Source organism: Nilaparvata lugens, chromosome 5 (genome assembly GCF_014356525.2).
Source record: "Nilaparvata lugens isolate BPH chromosome 5, ASM1435652v1, whole genome shotgun sequence".
Classification (NCBI taxonomy): Eukaryota; Metazoa; Arthropoda; class Insecta; order Hemiptera; family Delphacidae; genus Nilaparvata; species Nilaparvata lugens.
The window spans coordinates 58,964,363-58,984,336 of record NC_052508.1 but is presented as its reverse complement, the minus strand read 5'-3'; the positions used below and the strand labels follow the sequence as shown (position 1 = coordinate 58,984,336).

Sequence of the window (19,974 nt, the reverse complement as noted above, 5' to 3'; positions counted from 1 at the left end):
CGATCAAAGACCAGGCCATTCCTGGATAGATCGCGTCAGTTGGTATATCTCAACATCAGAAATAAAAAACACTGGTCAAACAGACCACACTTCACTTGATCATGATGGCAATGTCACAGATCACAATAGTAGCCTATCTTCATTAAAGAAGTCACTGATCATATATATGATTATATAATTTTTTCAATTAGTCACTTAGACAATGAAGAACTGATAAGATGTTCACCGGACGCGCCCTCACCGGCTCCGGCAGGTGGTTATACATCCTCATCGCCAGAACGGGGAAACAGTCCTTCACCTTCGATAAACGACATTGCAGCACATACAAATTTATCCTTCTCCGAGTGTTGCAGGAGTGCACTTGCTCTCTCCGATGTAGCGTTGTGATGTTACTCCTAACCTATAGCAAGGAAGCCAAGATGTAATGTCCACAGACTGTGTGGATGCCCAATCTGCGGAAGACTGCCTGGAAATGTGCGTCATACTTGCTATATATGTGATTCGGAGAGCTTTCTTTTGGAGCAGTAGAATGTCTCTGGCATGTGGCGACGAATGTCGGATTCAACGGATATTGTCGGATACCAACGAATGTTGGTATCAGATCAAGATACCATATACGCAGTATGCGGCTACCAGAAAAACTGCATGGTACAACACCAGCAACCGCTCGACTCTCAGCTGGGCTCTCAACTTCCTGAAAATATATATGACTCACACTCCAAGAATATGACGATGCTCCCAGGTCAACTTTGGATGTATACTGAATCCGAGGAGGGTGACAGGTGTCTGGTTTAGATCTGTGCTGCCAAGAGTACACATCACTTTCTGGGTCATTACCCACGCAAAAGGTAAATGCGTGTCAATGCGTAATATGGGCATCATCCGCAATAGGCCTATATATATGTTTTTGCTATTTATATAAACAGCAGGCTACTTATAACAATAGACGAACGAATGCGACAATTGGCATGTCATAATATAGGTAGGCTTCTTCATGTCGTATTAAACTCAACTTACTTGTCACTTTCTTGTATTTTTGTCCTTCTGCCATCTGTCACAGGTCTTAGTTGTCATTTTAAGTAGTGTGTTCGTTCTCAATACAAACATGAATTAATAGAGAATATATAAAGATGTTTTCAACTTACTTGTTACTGTACTGTACTTGCAGGGTACTTGCCGATGTAGGTTACGAAAACACGAATATTATGAATTGATAAGAATAATTATTACCAGTCAGCATCAATGAAAAGCGTCAAGTAGGTAGCGTTTATCACATTATTTATCAAACTCATCGACAAAGCGCCGACATCTCATAATTTAATTATGTCATGTTACTTGCTGCTTGCAAGTAACTTGAAACTAGAATAAAATAGTAGGCTAAGTCGCCTCAAACTGACAAAATTGAGATGGAACCCCCCGAGACGACGAATCGAAAGTCGGTGACGACATCATCGGGAGCGAAATGCTGTCGACATGTCGGTGTGGTCGAGAGCTGGTCCATTTCACAGCATTGAATCTGAGTCCAAAGTTGTCGTTCGTTGTCTTGTCTGCGCAATGTCGATGTCCTTAAAAACTCACCTAAAGACTAAATCCTTTATTTCATTCTTTTTTTTAACATCCTCCAGGTGAAATCACTGATAATCGAACTGAGTAGAATTCCGGAGCAAAGAATCAAGTGTGTTGAAAGGAAAAGGGATGGTTCTTAATGTAAGGAAGAGCAAAGTGATGATGGTATCAAAGGTAGGAGGAGAGAATGTGGAAATTAGGGTTGACAGAGAGGTGCTTGACCAGGTGTCGAAATAAGAGTACTTGGGTGCGTGGTTCTCTGAAGATGGAAAAATAGATATGGAGGTGCTGAACAGGGTAAGGAAAGGTCCACTGGCTTACTATTCCGTCAAAGACTACACATTTAATAAAATTGAACCAATCTTCCTGTACGGAGTGAAAGCTGGCCCATGAGTTCATGACCATGAAAATAAAATAAGAACGGTAGAAACTAAATGTCATAGAAAACATGTGGGAAGATAGAAAAGGATAGAATCCGAAACATCAGAATAAGAGAGGAAGTTGGCATGAGAGATGTGAGAGGATTGAAATGAGGCAGCTTGAATGGTATGGACATGTACAGCGGATGGATGGCAGTAGAAAAGCGAAATAATTTGCGAACGTGAGAGTGCAGGGAAGGAGAACTGTATGACGACCGAGGTACTCATATGAGGACAGAATTGAGGAGATTGGAAGGAGAAGAGGGAAGACTGCTCCGGAGATGAGAAGGATGGCGATAGACAGACGGGTATGCAAGAACTGGGTCGAGGCTAGCACAACGCTGTAAAGGCATAGCGGAGAGAGACAAAGAAGAAGAAAATAATCGAGTGTGTTCATTGTAATACCAGCGTCGCTTCCAACTCAATATGTTTTTGCTCAACTTTACACTTGAGTATTAACTTTTAAGCGCTCCAGTTAAATTCCCTCCTTATTATGTTTACACTCTCCTCAATAGAAAAAATCTGGTGTGGCGCACTCACACAACTTTCCTTGTCGTTATGAAAATTTATCACCTGACGCTAGTGTTCACGCGCATCTCAAGTCTACTATTTAAAGAACCAAGCCAGCTGGTGACAGGACAATAACGCTGGAGACAGACGAAGTCTGCTATCTCTTCATAGTAAATGATTCAATAGAATCAACAGTTGCCAACAGTTTGCAATTGAAATAATATCATTTTATCGAATTTCGATCTTATTTTAAATGAGAATGTTACTGAACATTAATTGTAGAGATTTTCATGCTTAATCTTTCCCACTTGGAAATTTTTGTTTAAATTGTTTCTGAAGCCTGATAAATGGGAATCTTAAATCAAACTTTGCATAGTTGTGCGGAGCTCCTGGAATTTTTACAGATATGGGACTTGTGGCAGTTGATAGAGCTTATTGATGACTATTCTAGGTATAAATTTGATCAAAATCGTTCGAGCCGTTTTCGAGAAAATCACGAAAAACCCTGTTTTTGACAACATTTTCGTCATTTTATCCGCCATCTTGAATTGCATTTGATCGAAATTGTTCGTGTCGGATCCTTATATTGTAAGGACTTTAAGTTACAAATTTCAAGTAATTCCGTTAATTGGGAGATGAGATATCGTGTACACAGACGCACATACACTCATACTCACAAACACACAGACCAATACCCAAAAACCAATTTTTTGGACTCAGGGGACCTTGAAACGTATAGATATTTAGTAATTGAGGCACCTTAATTTTTTTCGAAAAGCAATACTTTCCTTACCTATGGTAATAGGGCAAGGAAAGTAAAAAACAATGTCTGTGTCAGAAGGAGCGTCGTTGTAAGTCGTCTCTCAATTCAAGTTCCTTAGAAAAAGTAGCTGTGTTGGGAAAAATTATAATCAAGGATCTATAAAAAATAGCAATAATGTTCAAATACAATTATCACTAGCCAAATACATAAATATGTGGGCAAAGCTAAAAACTGAATCAAGAGATAGATAGATCATTATTTATTGTCTTCATTTTTTATACTTTAAATTAAAATATTATAAGTGCTGTGGACGAAGTTGAGCTAATAAGAGCTCCTCTTCTACTCAATTCACAAGAGGAGAGAAACAAAACTGATAACGTCACTTTTGCTTCTCCAGCAGCTCTCACAGTGAGGGTATTGCTGTAGTATCAGCTTATATTAGTATCATAGAATCAGCGTGACACCGATATCAATCAATTTTGCTTTAGTTGCCTAACATACATTAACAAGAACCAATCTATACAGTATTAAAACTATATGAGAAAATTCCTTGTTACATTGGTGTTAAGTTATACAATAAATTGCCTGCCAAGTTGAAGTCCAAGTGAATGAGCGAAAGCTTATTCAAAAAGATATGATACAGCTTTCTTGCTGCAAAGGCTTACTATAGAGTGAACGATTTGTGAATCCTTGGTACATATCAGCACTTGTAAGTTGTAAAAATACAAGTATAGGCACATTGTTTTAATTATCTCGGTTTAATTCTGTTCTCTAATTTTGATATTTCATTGGTGTGAGGGTTCTTTCAATAACTTATTCTAAATTATATTTCTTTGATGATGTTCAACGGTTTATTATATTGTGCAGTATGATATACTGTGTTGAATAAAGGGATAGCTTATCTTCTTTTAATCAGAAAAATAATTATTACTAAACAAAATTCCAATTAAATGATGTAAATCACCCCGAAGACTTCTGCTACTGCAAATATTGACAACAGGGTAAAAAGCTAGATGGAAATTCGATGAGCGCTACTATACAAAAATTATTTGTCAGCCCGGGAACCGAACCCAGTACCTCCGGCCAGGAATGCTTACCCTTACACCAAACTGACAATCTCTGGATAGCAACGCTCATTTTATACAAAGCCATAGCGGCCAGCCAGTCTACAGATGGAAATAAATTGGAAGTTGCATGTGTTCAAATGCTAAATTATGAATAATTATTATTAAACGAAATTCCAATTAAATGCTGTAAATCACCCGAAGACTTCTGCTACTGCAAATATTGACAACAGGGTAAACAGCTAGATGGAAATTCGATTCCCGGGCAGACAAATAATTTTTGTTTAGTAGCGCTCATCGAATTTACATCTAGCTGTTTACCCTGTTGTCAATATTTGCAGTAGCAGAAGTCTTCGGGGTGATTTACAGCATTTAATTGGAATTTCGTTAAGTAATAATTATTCATTATTTAGCATTTGAACAAATGCAACTTCCAATTTATTTCCATCTCTAATCAGAAAGATTCTAGCAGTTGGTTCAACAATTTTGATTGGTGTTCCCAAAGAGCCTTGGAACGATCTTAAAAATCTTTGATAATTACAGCCCCAAGTGGTAAAAACTAAACTATTCCATAGAAACTGTAACAGTGACTGTACGACCTTCTCATTCATTCCTTCTCATAGCGACGGACGCACATCAGCATCTCACATAGCGTAGAGAACTGCTTTGAAAGCATGGTATGTCTTGGAAGGCAAAATAATGGAAGGTCACTAACGCAGTTAGTAGTTAGTGTATCTAGAGTGAAAACCCTTGTAATAAAGAACATTATTTTGAGGATAAGGATGGAGAAAATAGAATGCATTTTATTTTAATAATTTATTCAAAGAAACCCTGGTTTAGAAAAATCTTCTCGAATCTTTACAGCTATATGGAGTAATAATTGCTTATTACTGGAAGACACTTAATTGGGAATTCTCAAAAATAAATTGAGCTTTGGCTTCAGTCGAATCATGACTTTAGTTTGATCATAAATTTACCCGAACCAATGAGCGCCCATACAATCACGTGTCCATTCTGTTTGACAAACCCAGCACCATTGCAGTTTACACCTTGTACAAACCATGTGCATGCAACCACCTGCGGAAAATCACAACATTTCAATTAGCTACATTGTATTCCTCAAGCCTCGTTTCCATTAACACAAATTCAGCGCTGAAACATGATTGGAGATCGAATGAAGACAACTTGTAATAATTGAAACTGTCGACAACATTTCAACTCTGCTGTTCCTTGTGCCAGCCCAATAAGCCGCGGCGCAAGTTATTCATATTTCACAATTGATTACTCATCTCTTTTTATCACAAATTCTAACTTCCTTATAAATAAAGATAGAAAGATTCGGTTTTCGGATTTGGATCCAGCACCTCCAAAAACTAAATGCTTGAGTCAGATTTCCGAGAATACCCAAAAATTGGTAAGTTTTGGTCACTTTTATAGTTTTGTATATTTTTATAGTACTCAAGAGCAAGGTCTCACGTTGGAGCTAAGTTAGCGTCTAAGTTTCATTGCACCCACTTTCATGGAGTTTGCGCCAAAATGAAAACAATAGATGACAAAGTTGTAAAATTCACTCAACAAGCTGTTGCAGCTCGTCTTTTTGTTGTGATATTGTAAACTGCCAGAATGGAAACTAGGCTTCACAGAAGTAGTCTTTTCACTTTGCATTCGACATAATATTCAAGTTTATTCATAAGCATATTTTTTTCTATTTATGTAAACACATTGTGGAATTGAAATATCAGATAAACTCTGTCCACGGAACATGGAATACGATTTCTGTCTTAGTGATTACTGATTTTTCATAAAAGTGAATATTTACCATCACGCTCAGTAGCTGTTCGACACTTTGGACAAGGTTTTGTTGTGACTCTGATCGCAACTTTACTTGCCTCATCCCAACGAGCCTGCGAATAAATTGTTTATTTCAATTTTTCTTAAAATAAGTTCAACTGACTTGGAATACTTTCACAATGAAATTGCTCTTTAAACAAGCCAAGCATACCTAATAATATATGACACAGTACTAGTGTATATATGAAGGTGGTCATTCAAATTGAAACTTTGAATTAAACACTGTTGGTAGTTGGCTTAAAACTACAGAAAAACGTACGAATAAGAATGTTAAAGGAATGAACGTACAAATAAGTACATTGAAATGGAAAAAAATGTATCTATGTAGAATTTGAATGATATCAAATGATCAATGACAGTTCTAAGTGATTAGAGAGTGTTATTTTGTTATCAACTTTGGTTTGTGAAAAATCTAAATTCGAACTTTTTTTGTTTTCAATGTTTGGACTGAAAATTGGAATTCGAAAGTGTATGGAACATAGGTAACCTATTTTTTGGACTACCGTATTTATAGTCTAAACATCAAAATTCGGGGATAAAAACAGTTTTGGGCTGTGGCTGTTGGTCCTTCCCCAATCAATTGAGAGAATTGTGTTCTGTGTATCAATAAATAAATCAATTTTATAAACTATGCTTTTATACTCCGGAGCGAAGCTCGGTGTCCCGATATTAAATAAATAAATGCTTATTTCCCAAAAAAACTAAAACTACAAAATCAATTACACAAAATATTAGATAAATTACAATTACATAGGTACAATAGTTAGTTACAAAAATTCTTATAATGTGCCCTCTACTTGTTTAGTTTTTTCTGTGTGGAAATTGACCTACTCCACTATGGCGTATCACTATGTTCTAGAGTAGGTTTTGTTTGGTTTTTTTTGTGCGTATTATTAATAAGTTAGTGTTTAGTAAGTAATTAGGTGGTTAGTTGTTGTTTGAAATAATGTTTTCTATGTTCTGTCTTCCTTTGCTCATCAACCAATTGTGTACTGTTGTTTTGAACTTTCTAGGATGATTAATCTCTGTAAAGTTTGCAGGAAGTAGATTATATTTTGGTGCTAAATGATTGAAATGTCTCTGGTATAGTGCCTTCCTTGCAAAATTGGTGATGTGGTTTGAATCTGGCTGAATCTGGTGTTGTGGTTGTGGTTTCTGGTTTGAAATGTTGTTGGGTTCTTGTGTAATCTGCATAGTATCTCCTTGGAGTAAAGCTGTCTTGGATCCATCACGTCAAACTCATTGAATAGCTGGTCTGATGAGTAGCGTGGAGGCTTCTGGTTGATGACCCTCATGATCAGCTTCTGTACCCTGAGGAGCGGTTCGATGTGTAAGAAGCTTGTACCTCCCCATCCTACAATCCCATACAGCATGAGGGACTGTGCTAGAGAGAAGAACTCTTAGACATCCCTTGTCGACCAGTGTCCTCAGAATCCTGAATCTGTAGATGGTCTTCCTCAGTCTCTTATATATAATATATAATATAATATTATTATATATCACCTTTAAATGCTGTCTTAAGAGGTGGCTTTTTTAAATTGGTAGGGACGCCGCATCGCGGCTCATCCAATCCGCCTATATCCATTGAAGATCACCCCTAGTTATGAATGTTCGTCTGGATATGCAGAACTCTGTAGTTTTCTTTTCTGAATACTACAGGAATTTAAGGTCACTAGCATTGAGTCCTCTCCGCATCCTTTAAAGACGTTTTTTATTTTATTTATTCTATCTACCTTATACTTATTCTATTGTTTTATTATTTTTTTCAAAAATCTTCAACTATTATTGTTGCTATATTCAGTTCACGGAACTCATTCCCCACACCCAGACCTGTTGTCTTTGTGGGGAATATTCACTATGTATATTTTTTGTCTCAGCTGCTGTATTTTATTTTGTGAATAAAGATTATTTGATTTGATTTATATACAACAGAATGCAAATAATACTTGGAAACAAATATAAATAAAAAGAGACACCTACCTACCCTTATTGAAATTGTTCACTCACAATATTATTTTAATAAGGGTACTTAGACTTATATTTTTGTTTATATCCAAGAGTAGCCCTAACGGAAAAAAGACAATTTGGAAAAAAAATTATCCGAAATGGTCATTTTAACTACTAAATTGAGAGAAATAGCACACTAGGATAGAGAAATATTGGAAATTAATTTTCTGTATAATTACCTGGGAAGCTCTAGTTGGATCGACTGAATAAGACTGGGAGGATGCACCTGCTTCTTCAGGTCTGCTTGAGCAATCTCCCAAGTGGTAACCCTGCATACAGTCTCGGCAAAATACAAACTGAAAAACCATCGGAAGTTTTCAATTATCACAGTTGAATCAAGATTAAAATACTCATAATAAGGATAGTAACAAGTATTCAGATTTGAGACTGGAACTGGTTTGGATAAGTATAAAAGTTACAGTAACAATAATTCTAGTTCAAATTATTTTCATAGTACACAGTCATATTCTCATTGTTCCCATGTCAATGGATCAGGGGATATTTGTTGGAAATAATGGAATCAATAAAAAATACATTTATAATGAGAACTTACAATCAAAGGTGATGAGACCCTAGAGAGACCCCAGTATGGCTTGTGATGGAAACAAATTGTCAAATATGTTGTGTTTTGTGTATCATTGAATAGATAAATATCACAATTTGAGAATGATAGGCTAATTAAGTCTGTTATCAAAATTAGCACTGAAAGTTCATATTTATTTATACATTGATAGATACAATATCATTATAATCTATGGATGATTGGGAAATGAACAACAGGCTTAAAGCCCAAAACTGTTCCTTTCCCAAATTTAGATAGACATTGTCCGAGAATAGGTTATGTTTATCTCTTCATTGTCTATTTATCTATGTATTTAATGTATTTTTATTCATATATCTAGTTACACTGTATTATTTATTCAATTGCATTTGTGATGTCGAGGTTGAATGGTAGAGAGGACTTGAAAGTCCTAAATCCGCCTAATAAAGATTTTTTTCATTTCATTTCATTATCTGATTCAATGTTGGTTACTAATGTATCTTATTGGAATGAAATAAGCCAATTTCCAAATTTCTTTCAGATTATTATTATCTTGCAAATGGATTATTACCTAACCTAACACTATAGTCTGTTCTGGGAGCCAAGAGATGAAGTAAACAAAAATGCGCGTGTAAGAGTGAATCTTGGAGCAGCAAGACTGACTCACATTATCTACCTATCATTTTTGTCATAGACTGTACTGAACAATCACAATACGTGGCTCATTTTCCATGAAAACACTATGATCTGGAATTTAAGAGCATTCAAACAATGAGAGGATATAGAGTCATCACTTTTATACGCACACAGAAGTAGGCGCATGTTATTATCGTCTCTCCTTTCGATGAATAACTATAGAAGCCGAAACAATATGAAATCAATGGGAAAAATGGATAGAATAGAACTTAACTTACACCACAACCACCCACACACTGGACTCTTTTGCAGTCGGAGTCAATGAGGATGCCAGCACCGCACCCCGGCTGTGGACACAAAACGCCACCCGACCTCAGTACAAACTCTTCCGCTCCAAACCTCTGGTACGTTTGATACTGAAACATCAACATCATCTCAAAATGAATCATCGCAGGAAAATATACTTCTCAGTTCAAAGTATTGCAACTTGCAAATAGTCAGACATTATTTTTCAATTGATTGAATTATGATTCAATTGATTGACAATAATATTAATACTTGAAATTTTGGGTGTCCAATAGTAGCAAGCATTCAAAAGGCACACCAGTTTTTAATTTTAAGTCAGGCTTAGGCCACAAACTCAAGTTCTGTCGTAAATTTGTCAAAATCTTTAAATAAGGATGAACTATTGAAAAGATTGACATGTTTGTCCTACATATTTCATATCCTAATGATGCACGGTTTATATATGCGTATGGCGTGAGGGAAAACATGAAAAATATTATACACTGGAAAGTATTGTAGTGCCATTTGAAATTTAGATGAAAAAAGATGGGCGAAGAGGTTGTTGTTGAGTCTTGCTCCCCGGTCGATCATCAATCGCTCTGCTCGAGTGACGTTCGATTGCGGAGCAGAGCGAAAGTCTGTACGCACCTCTACAAATACAATCCACTAATCAATCATCCTTGGTATTTGAAAAGGTAAGCTTGATCCCTACTTGTAGCTGGAATGAGCTTGTCCAACATCTGAACATCGCTACAACATACCAATAATACTAACAGTTGGATAATAACATTTGGTATATTCAGACAAAGATATGTATTCGAAGACACCGAGTAACGACTTAACTATTCATGCTTTTACTTTTACTATTTAAGACTGAACGTCCTCACACACCTAGCTACGTGTAACTAGGAATAAGCCGTCCTATCTCCCAATGCTGAAAGCTACGCTTCGCTGTAGTGAACGGGTCAGATTGCGTAGCGTAGATTAAACATTGGGAGATAGGACGGCTTATTCCTAGCTAGGTGTGTGAGGACGTTTAGTCTTGAATAGTAAAAGTAAAAGCTACAGGTAGCTAGGTGTGTGACCTCCTTGAGATTTGACAATAAATTATCATTAAAGTATATCATATCAGAGATAGCAGCAGTAGAAAGATATCCAATATGAATCAAAAAATGATTTCAGCATTACACATTACCTGTTCACTAGTGAGCAGTCGAAAATGGTGGCATTCTTCGATCAAGGAGTCCTCACAGCCAGCAGGACAAGGCAGAGTGTAGCCGAGTCTGTCATCAGAGACGAACTGTCGCTCACGCAGTCTAGTCACGCAGTACTGACGAAAACAGTCCAGGCAGGTCACGTGACGTTCTTCGCACGAGAACACCAGCACTGGATCACTCATTGCCGAAAATAAACAAGGAATTTTACATGAAACACAAAATAAATGATCTGAAGAGAACTGTCAAGAGATATGACCATGAATGAGGACCAACATCTCTGTAAGAAATAGAATGGGGGAATAAATTCATTTACTTATTAAAAAAAAAACAGTTACAATTTGAAGACACAATAAGCTCTAAGGCTCAACTCACACTCACGCGACTCAGGTCGAGAAGAGACTCGACTCTAGTCGAGAGCATGTGTTTCCAAATGGTGACACTCAGACCAGTCGATTCTAGTCTCCGCGATGTCACCATTTTAAAACACATGCTCTCACCTAGAGTCGAGTCTCTAACTTCTCGACCTGAGTCGCGTGAGTGTGAGTTGAGCCAAAGTTGTCGAAAAAAGGTGTATATTGTATTGATGAATTGACCAAACCTTATTGTACCAGCATGACATTTAAAAGTAACAATTCAATATATGGTACTTTAAAAAAAGTATAAATACTTTTTAAAAATTATATACTTTAAAAACTTATAAGTATGAAAGAAAAAGTGTTATGAGGGTTTTTAACTACTTGGGCCATCTCAGTTTGAACGGAAATAAACTAGCAGTTCATGTAAACACCCAGAATGTAAAAAAAATGATAGATGCGATCATTTACATATACAATCCACATTCACTAGTAGTTCTGTGAACAGTAGACCTCACGCAATTTTCTCATCCACGAGTATCTGGTGTCACCTGTTCACCGGCTTCTCCGGACATCTGTGTAATGCATGCAATGAATAATCCACTTGTCAGCTGATTGATTATGAATGATTCTATAGTCTGATTAATCAGAGCAGATGATATTATAATATAATTATAGTGATATCAGAGCATGGAGGAAATTCCTTTTTCTTTTATATTATCCTTAGAATGCAAAATTTCAAAAAACCTTGTGTATACATCGATGCGCAGTTAAAAAAAGAATATTCCTGCCAAATCTCATAGAAATCTATCAACGCTTTTGGCCGTAAATGCGTTACATACATCATACCGACGAAAGAAAATCAGAGTTAAAACATAGACCTCACTGCATTCGGTCAACAAGTAATCGTGGTTTATAGCCTCAAATGTAGATGGTGAATTTTATGATTCACAGTCACTGATGACAGCGCTGCAATTGGTAGCTCATCAATATTTTTCCCGAGAGAGGTCTGATTTACATTCAAGGACTCTCCAACTCCAACTCATCAGACAGGTGGTTTGCTCCACACAGTTGGTGCTAACAATAAACTACATATCATAATCTAAGACTACTCACGGACATTTTCAATTCCAATACAACATTCTGTAAAATTCAAGGTTTCTAGGTTTTGTTTAAATGATTAACGGTCAAATTATTTAAATCGAACTATGATATTTTATAGAATAATTTTGTAAGTCTTGAATTACAACTAATCTGTACAATAGTCTGATCAATACTGAGTTACTGTGTTTAGCCATACACATCACAACAGCGATATTCCTCACTATAGTGAGGTACATGTTATAATGGCAGTGTATGATTGACTATATTGTTGCTGTCCTTTCCTATCATACAACAAAACAGATAGCGCTATCTCTCTCTAGCTTTGCAATGTTGTCAGTTTGCCAGAATATTTTATTTTCACTTTTGACAGTGACTGTACAAAAGTAAACAATTCATTATCAATCGCCATTTATTCTTCATTCTATCGAAATACTTGAGTACACAAGTCGTATAATTGATTTAAAATGTATTTTAGGAACAATTAAATAATTTTTAGACACTACCGTATGAGAAACACAAATTGAAATACCTGAAATGACATTTTAAAAGTTGATAACTAACCATCCTAGACTTCATCCATGCTTCAGTTAGCCTACACGTATAGGTTAGACCTACTCGTACCGGTATAAATAATATTGAAAGGTTATTTCAGAATTATTTCCATTGAAATTACTTATCTCGAATGAGATTTCCATTTTTCTATCATTTTTAAAAGAAATTGTAATAGAATACCCACCAAATAACTTAATTTCTGTTGTTTTGAAATTCAGATTGTTGTATCACAGCTTTTTAAATCAGCCGCCATTTCAGGTTTGTATAAAAATAAAAATCTGATCTTAGTTATGAAAGCAAATTTTCGAATCAAATTATGGAAAAAAATTCCTTGATTAATTTGACATTAAATTGATTATGTAATCAAGGAAATGATAATTATTATCATATAGATCAAATTTTATGGGATGAATTGAGTAACAGCTGTGTACACTCAGTGGCAAAATGGAGAAACTTGGCAACGTTTTTCTCCTATCTTTCTTCACTGCCATTATAACGTGGACCTCACTATAGCTTAATGATGAGCTAAGTGAACATAGTATAAGATATTTCTCACATAAATATGATAAGAGGATTTGTATGGAATTAGTATTCTAATTCATAAATCATAATGGAATAATTGATGACCCTTATAGTTTATTTATGTTTATGTGATGAATGAAGAGGTATCTGTTATACAATATTTGAAATTTATCTGCCACTAAATTTCACAGTTGGGTCAGCCACTATATTCTACAGATGGGTTTCGTTTAGCAACTGGATTATAGAAACATAACTCGCTCTTGAATTGCTCATTCGAATGCATCATTCATTTGAGCCAAAAGTGATTCGCTCTACGCAATTGGTGCTGACAATGTGATCACAGGACGACAAAAACCATACACTACAATTAGTGCTTAGTCGTGTTACGATCCTGAAACAATTTCTTCATGAATAAGTATAAGTGATATAGACCTAATGTCCTATTTAAGGCACAAGCAGAAATCATAATTTTAATTGCTGAGACCGAGTGTGCTGTTTTTTGGACATCAATAATTAACCTCCAAGAAATTCATAAAATATAGGTTCAAAATACATCAGCTTTCATAATTCATATGAATGATAATATTAAGATAGTAGATTGGGATATTTAATGTAGTTTTAACACAAAAAATAGGTACTTACTTGTCATCATCCGATGGTCTTCCAACGGTTTCTTTGTTGCCATGTTGGATTTAGCTCAAAAGTCTGAACAAAGAGGTTATAACTGAACGGGCTTGTTGCTGTTCGCAGCTGTCTAGTATGCTCTATCAAGTAGTGCCAACACTGTCACTTAAATCAGAATTTCCCTCAGACTATTTTTTAAGTTGATGTACTGTAATAGCACATCAGGACTAACAGAGATAATTTTATTTTGTTGGATAGGACTAGTTTAGGGACAATGAAATGTGATGAAAATGGGACCTTAGGAATTTAATAAGTTTTATAAAATCTGAGGGCAGGGCTCAGGAGGCTAAGTATTTCTTAAGTATAAGTATAAGTATTAGTATAAGTATAAGTATTATTCCTGAATAAGTACTCTAGTATTTTTAATTTGGTGTTTCACGCCCTGTACTTAATGATAGAGAAGTGGAAAACGTTTACGCAAACATACAACGTGAATGCAGAGCATACCTGATGTCTGTGCAGGCTAGACAAGGAACCTGGCTGATATTAGGCCTGATTAAATATAGAGGAACCGCTTCATCTTTTTCGCCCTGTGAGGTGTGCTCTGCACACTTGAAATAAAACTGGGCCCAAGAAACTGGTCCGGTCTGAAAAGTAGAAAAAAAACGCGAACTTGAAAACCGCATTAAATTGTAAACATATTAGTCTGAAGATTATAATCGTGAAATTAATGATACAAAGATTTGACATTAAAGGTTACTTGGGTTACCATTAGACAGTAATGGTAGCATGCTAGTTGTATTGTGAGTGATGTTGTGGTATTTTTCCATGATGAATAGCCATGGAATACAGCCGTGCATATTGCACATGAATGCAGCCATGTGATTTTGTCGAAACATTACTTTTTGTTTATTCAGTAATGGTAAAATATTGTCAGATAATTTTAACAAGGGAGAGTTTGGGATACTACATCTGTAGAAAGTAGAATATTCGATGTAGTTGATAATCGAATTGTCGGTACTGTACGTCAGTTGTCAATAAGAATAGATAGTAGATTCTCACACATAATCTGCATTGTCGGTCAGTCATGTATTTAATTATTCATGAAATCAACATAAATGAAAACGTTTGTTCTGAAAGCTGATTATTATATTATAGAAATAACTATAGTGAGGTCCATGTTATAATGGCAGTGTTTGGTTAGCAATGGTATTGCTATCCTTGTCTATCATTCAACAAAGCGGACAGCGCTATCTCTTTCTCGCTTTGATCTGTTGCTAGATAGTCTTTTAACAATGTAGAATTATTAACTAACAAAATATTTCATCTTAATTATGAGAATTCATTATGAAATTATTGGTAAATATAATTTCTTGCTCAATAAAATATAATTGATTATTTTAAACGAGAATGAACAGTTAATATTACATTAATAATCCTATATCAGCTACCGTCTATGGAAGGCATTGACAATATAGAAGATCGGCAACGTTGTTCTCCTATCTTTCTCCACTGCCACTATAACGTGGACCTCACTGTAATACCCTTTTCAAAGTTTTTTTTTACATAAACACAACTATTTTACGCATTAGTTATCTTCTTTTTTTACATAAAAGGTTTGAGTTTGAAAATCGCTTCTAGGTGGTTCGGAACCAAACTAATGCGTTTTTTCACATAAACACTGAAACTTCAGTTCCAATTTACTGAAAAACAATAATTAATTTTGACACTTGAAAATGGCATGAGTGCTGTAACTAGTTGTGTTCTTGTAAAAACGTTTAAAAAGGGTACTAGTTATTCCTATAATGACTAAACAATTCAACTAATCCTATTGAGATACGTTATTATAAAACGTTTGTATTATCATTCATCCCCTCATCATCATCTAGACTTAAAATACTTGTAGAAAGTTGTCTTTGTAAATAAATAAATATCGAATAATAAGATTACTTTTATCAAGTCTAACGCCATCAATTGCCTCCAGTTTCGGTTCATTAATTGATCTTGACTGATATGCACATACTTCATCAACTATGCTCATAGATACAAAAAAAAATACAAGGATATTTAAAAAAAAAACTCACTTGACATCTGTTCTCCTCACAATGAGCAGAGATCCGATTGTCTTTCAAAACATCGTCCCAGCAAGATGGGTCACTGTCCACTGTCAATGCACCACTGTGACAGCTGGCACATCTCACTCTCAGCTTACCCACGCTGTACAAATATTGAACAGAATTTCAATTAAATTCCAAACAATAATGTATAAAATATTCAAAATTCTATCAACAAACAGCAATTTAAAACATCGATCAATTAAATCTCAAACAATAATGCACAAAATATTTAGTATTCGTTCAACAACAACAATTAATTTAACAACGATTGAATAAATCCAATCAATCAATCATGAATTAAAAAGGTTCAAACTAGACTAATAATAATCAGGATATATCGCATAACAAAACGAAGTCAATACACCTTTATCTATAGGCTACACAATATGTATTATATTTATATAATATATAAATTATATATATATATATATATATAATATATATATATATATATATATATATATATATAAGAACGCTGCTGCAGGCTAAGCTAAAATACACTAAAGAGAAAAGAATACATCCACGAATGGTTTACAAAATACTATTTTATATGTTAATGCTATTGAAATCGTTCAGTTTCAATTTTTCAACTAGATTACTTGAAAACTGAGTAAATTTGTGTTGAAAGTTTATGTCTAAATATTCTTGTAAGTCTTACTACAGACTTCATCAGAATAGAACAGATCAGATTAGGTTTGGTAGTGGCTGTTGTAGCTGTAAAATAGTTATAGCCTAATAAGTTAATAAGAGACAATAATTTCTGTGGACTTGTTAGAATATTATTATATTGTAGAATATATAGACAATGAATAATAAATACCTAACACGGTAACATATATGCATTGATAATCCATAAATGATTGGAGAGAAAAAAATGATTTGATATGCTCGCTTAAATATGTTTTATGAAAACAATAATTCTATTCCATGTAAACTGTCTCTTACGAGATGTAACAATCAACCATTAATAACTATTTATTTTCATTTCTCTACATGATTTCAAATTAAATTTTTCACATTGTAAAAATGGAGGATTTATGATTTGAATCCAGCACAAGCTGGAAACATAATGGATGATTTGCATATGAAATTCTGAAAAAATGTAAAGGGAGACAGTTTTACACATACCTAACACTCTTACATGGTTGGCTGCAGTAGACATAGAAATGAGTGTTTTTACTGTTCTTCTCCTCACTCGATTCGAGTTGTTCCTCAATTGTGGAATTGGAATCATCGTTTTCACTAATATTGCTTAGTTGAAGGTTGGCTACAGATTCACTAAGGGGCCGAGATCGCTTCGAGTTACTTCTGGATTGAACCGCATGCAGAATGCTTTGTTCGCCAAGATCACATTCCTGAAAAATTGAAACATTCAACATTATCTGAGTGAAAGATAGAGACTGAACACACACAACATCTAATGGACTTTATTTCCTATGTATACAATATGGAAGTAGCTTAGAAATGTCAAGGCAGTCTAGGCTTGGGACAGAGGACCAGTAATGGAATGGATACTTATTTGTTACTCAGTTTTTACTTCGTTGATTACCTCAGCAGGCAGATGACCGGGGAATCGTCCTATTCCCTTCAAGTTGATTTCGTCAAATTATTGTAGTCACCTCTGCCTGATATGTGTGAACGAATAATTCTGAATGAGTTCTCTGATTCTAAATCTGAACATGTAAAAGATACTCCTCGAATTATACGGTAGCACTGTAATATTGTCTGTCTATCAAATACTGTTTCAATATTCTCGCAAATGCATTAATGTTCACAGTAAATTTCAAATACCTGGGAACAGGTTGTGGAGGTATATGCTGGAGAGTTACTGTTATTTTTTAATCTGTGTTGAAGGAGGTTTATACAGAGAGAATAGAACTAATTCCTAAAATCTTTGCTTTTATGCCTTTTCTATTTCTTGACCTGTAGTTCTGTTTGTATTGCCTAAGATTTGGGTTTGAGTTTATTACCAGAATGGAAGATTCTATTGAAGATATAGATTGAGATTATAATTATTCTTTTAAAGTACTTTTCAATGTTCAATGTGATTGACTAGTATTATAATTTTTACTGATTTGTAAGTAGGATACCTTACAGACTTACTTCTATCAACAGCCATTTGACTAGGTAAAAATGTTTAATAAACATTGAATTTACATAAATTGTACAATCAACTTATGGATATTGTCACAAAGCGACATGAGAAAAGAAAGCCAAACGCATATTCATCTTGAACTTCAATCTAAATGGAAGGAGTGGATAGTGATCGGCATCCCCAGTCATTTTACCCATTTTTCGGAGATGGGGAGCTGGTGAACAGAGAGTACGGTAGTAGAAAGTAAGTTTTGTGTTGAATTCCTCCCATGACTGGAGAATGTGTTCTGGATTGTGAACTCGTAATAGAGTGAGTTGCTGATATCCTATAATGCAGATCAGTCAGCCGAGAATTTAGTAAGTCTACGACCTTCTCTCAAGCTAGATCTGGATTTGAACTTCAATCGCATCAATCTGAGAAGCTAGAATGGAATAAACTTTATTCTTTTAAGTATACACAGTATACAATTGGAAACGTCAACCATAAATTAAATTGAGATCTAAGCAAATTATCATGTTAATTCTTTAAATTCTAGGCACTATAATACAAATATCACTTTGGTAAACATTAAAGTATAATGTTAATAGCAAAATAATATAATCAATCATATATTCAAAAATTATTGTTAATATCCCTTCATCCACATTAAAATACTCAGCAAGTGAATAAAGAGGATTTTCCGTTAGAAGCTTTTTTAATCTATTTTTGAAAGCATTAATTGTCATGGCTCTTAATTGATGGGTAGCGGTGAAGACATTTTTGGAGAACCTTTAATGCATCGAAGTGTCAAGTAGCCCACACGGCTACTGTAAGGCTATTCGAGATCTGAGCTGTGAGCAACTTTTTCTACTCTACCCAAACTCGGCTAAAATACCTACCGTGATGCCCTGTACCTGTACCCCATACTCTTGAATCCTTCTAAGAGTATGTACGAAGAGAGACGTAGGCTCTCAAAGCAGTGGTAATTTTTCTCATTCCCCAATTCTACCTCTCCGTATTAAAATAAATATAAGGATAGAATTTAAACTAGATTAAATCAGTAAATATAACTTACCTCTATAGTTATTGAATCATCCAACTCCTTCCCCGCAAAAATGATTTTTACTTCATTTGGAGGTAAACCAAGTTTAGGAGCAATGACCTCTTTCACATTTTTTATATCCCACTTTGGATCAAGCTCTATTGACAGCGTGTTCCCGGTATTTGATTTAATATAAATATTTAGAGAATTACTGATAGATTTCTTACCTAACCTGAAAAATTGTAGCATACTATTCAAAATATCAAATATGATATTTAAAAAGGATGCCATTAATAGACTGATAATGAAATAAACTAATAAGATGTTATAATAAATGGGTATTTAATACTTGACTATATTAACATTATAATCATTTACTCAATAAAAAATTCTGAACACTACTACATATTATTAAATATTAAACAAGAACTCAACTTCCTTTTAAGTTTCAATTTCAAAACAACACAGACAGATCCACTTTCTCACTCGCTCAGCTGTTAACCTTACAGCTGGTGAACAGCTGACATGTTAATATGAATAATAAATAATTGTATAATCAAATTGAATAAAATATATATTTTGATTATAATTATACTTCCTAATATATTGTTACTTGAGATTGATAAAAAAAAACTACCGATTTAGAGAGTGTTTATATACACCTTTTGCTTTGATGGATAATCGAGTGTTGAATATTTAATTCTATGTCGTAATAGTTGACAGCATT

At 34.7% G+C, this 19,974-nt stretch overlaps 1 protein-coding gene across 1 annotated transcript; it reads right to left on the bottom strand.

Moving 5' to 3' along the window:
* Positions 1 to 5,086: 5,086 nt before the first annotated feature.
* On the bottom strand, positions 5,087 to 19,734 carry LOC111056715 (E3 ubiquitin-protein ligase parkin). Its single transcript, XM_039428909.1, has 9 exons — positions 19,281 to 19,734; positions 17,260 to 17,486; positions 16,099 to 16,231; positions 14,522 to 14,661; positions 10,838 to 11,036; positions 9,636 to 9,773; positions 8,360 to 8,476; positions 6,142 to 6,226; positions 5,087 to 5,399 (listed from the first exon to the last, which is right to left on the bottom strand). The coding sequence occupies exons 1-9, from the start codon at positions 19,536 to 19,538 to the stop codon at positions 5,296 to 5,298; spliced, it is 1,401 nt and encodes a 466-aa protein (XP_039284843.1). The 5' UTR covers positions 19,539 to 19,734; the 3' UTR covers positions 5,087 to 5,295.
* Between the last annotated feature and the right edge of the window lie 240 nt (positions 19,735 to 19,974).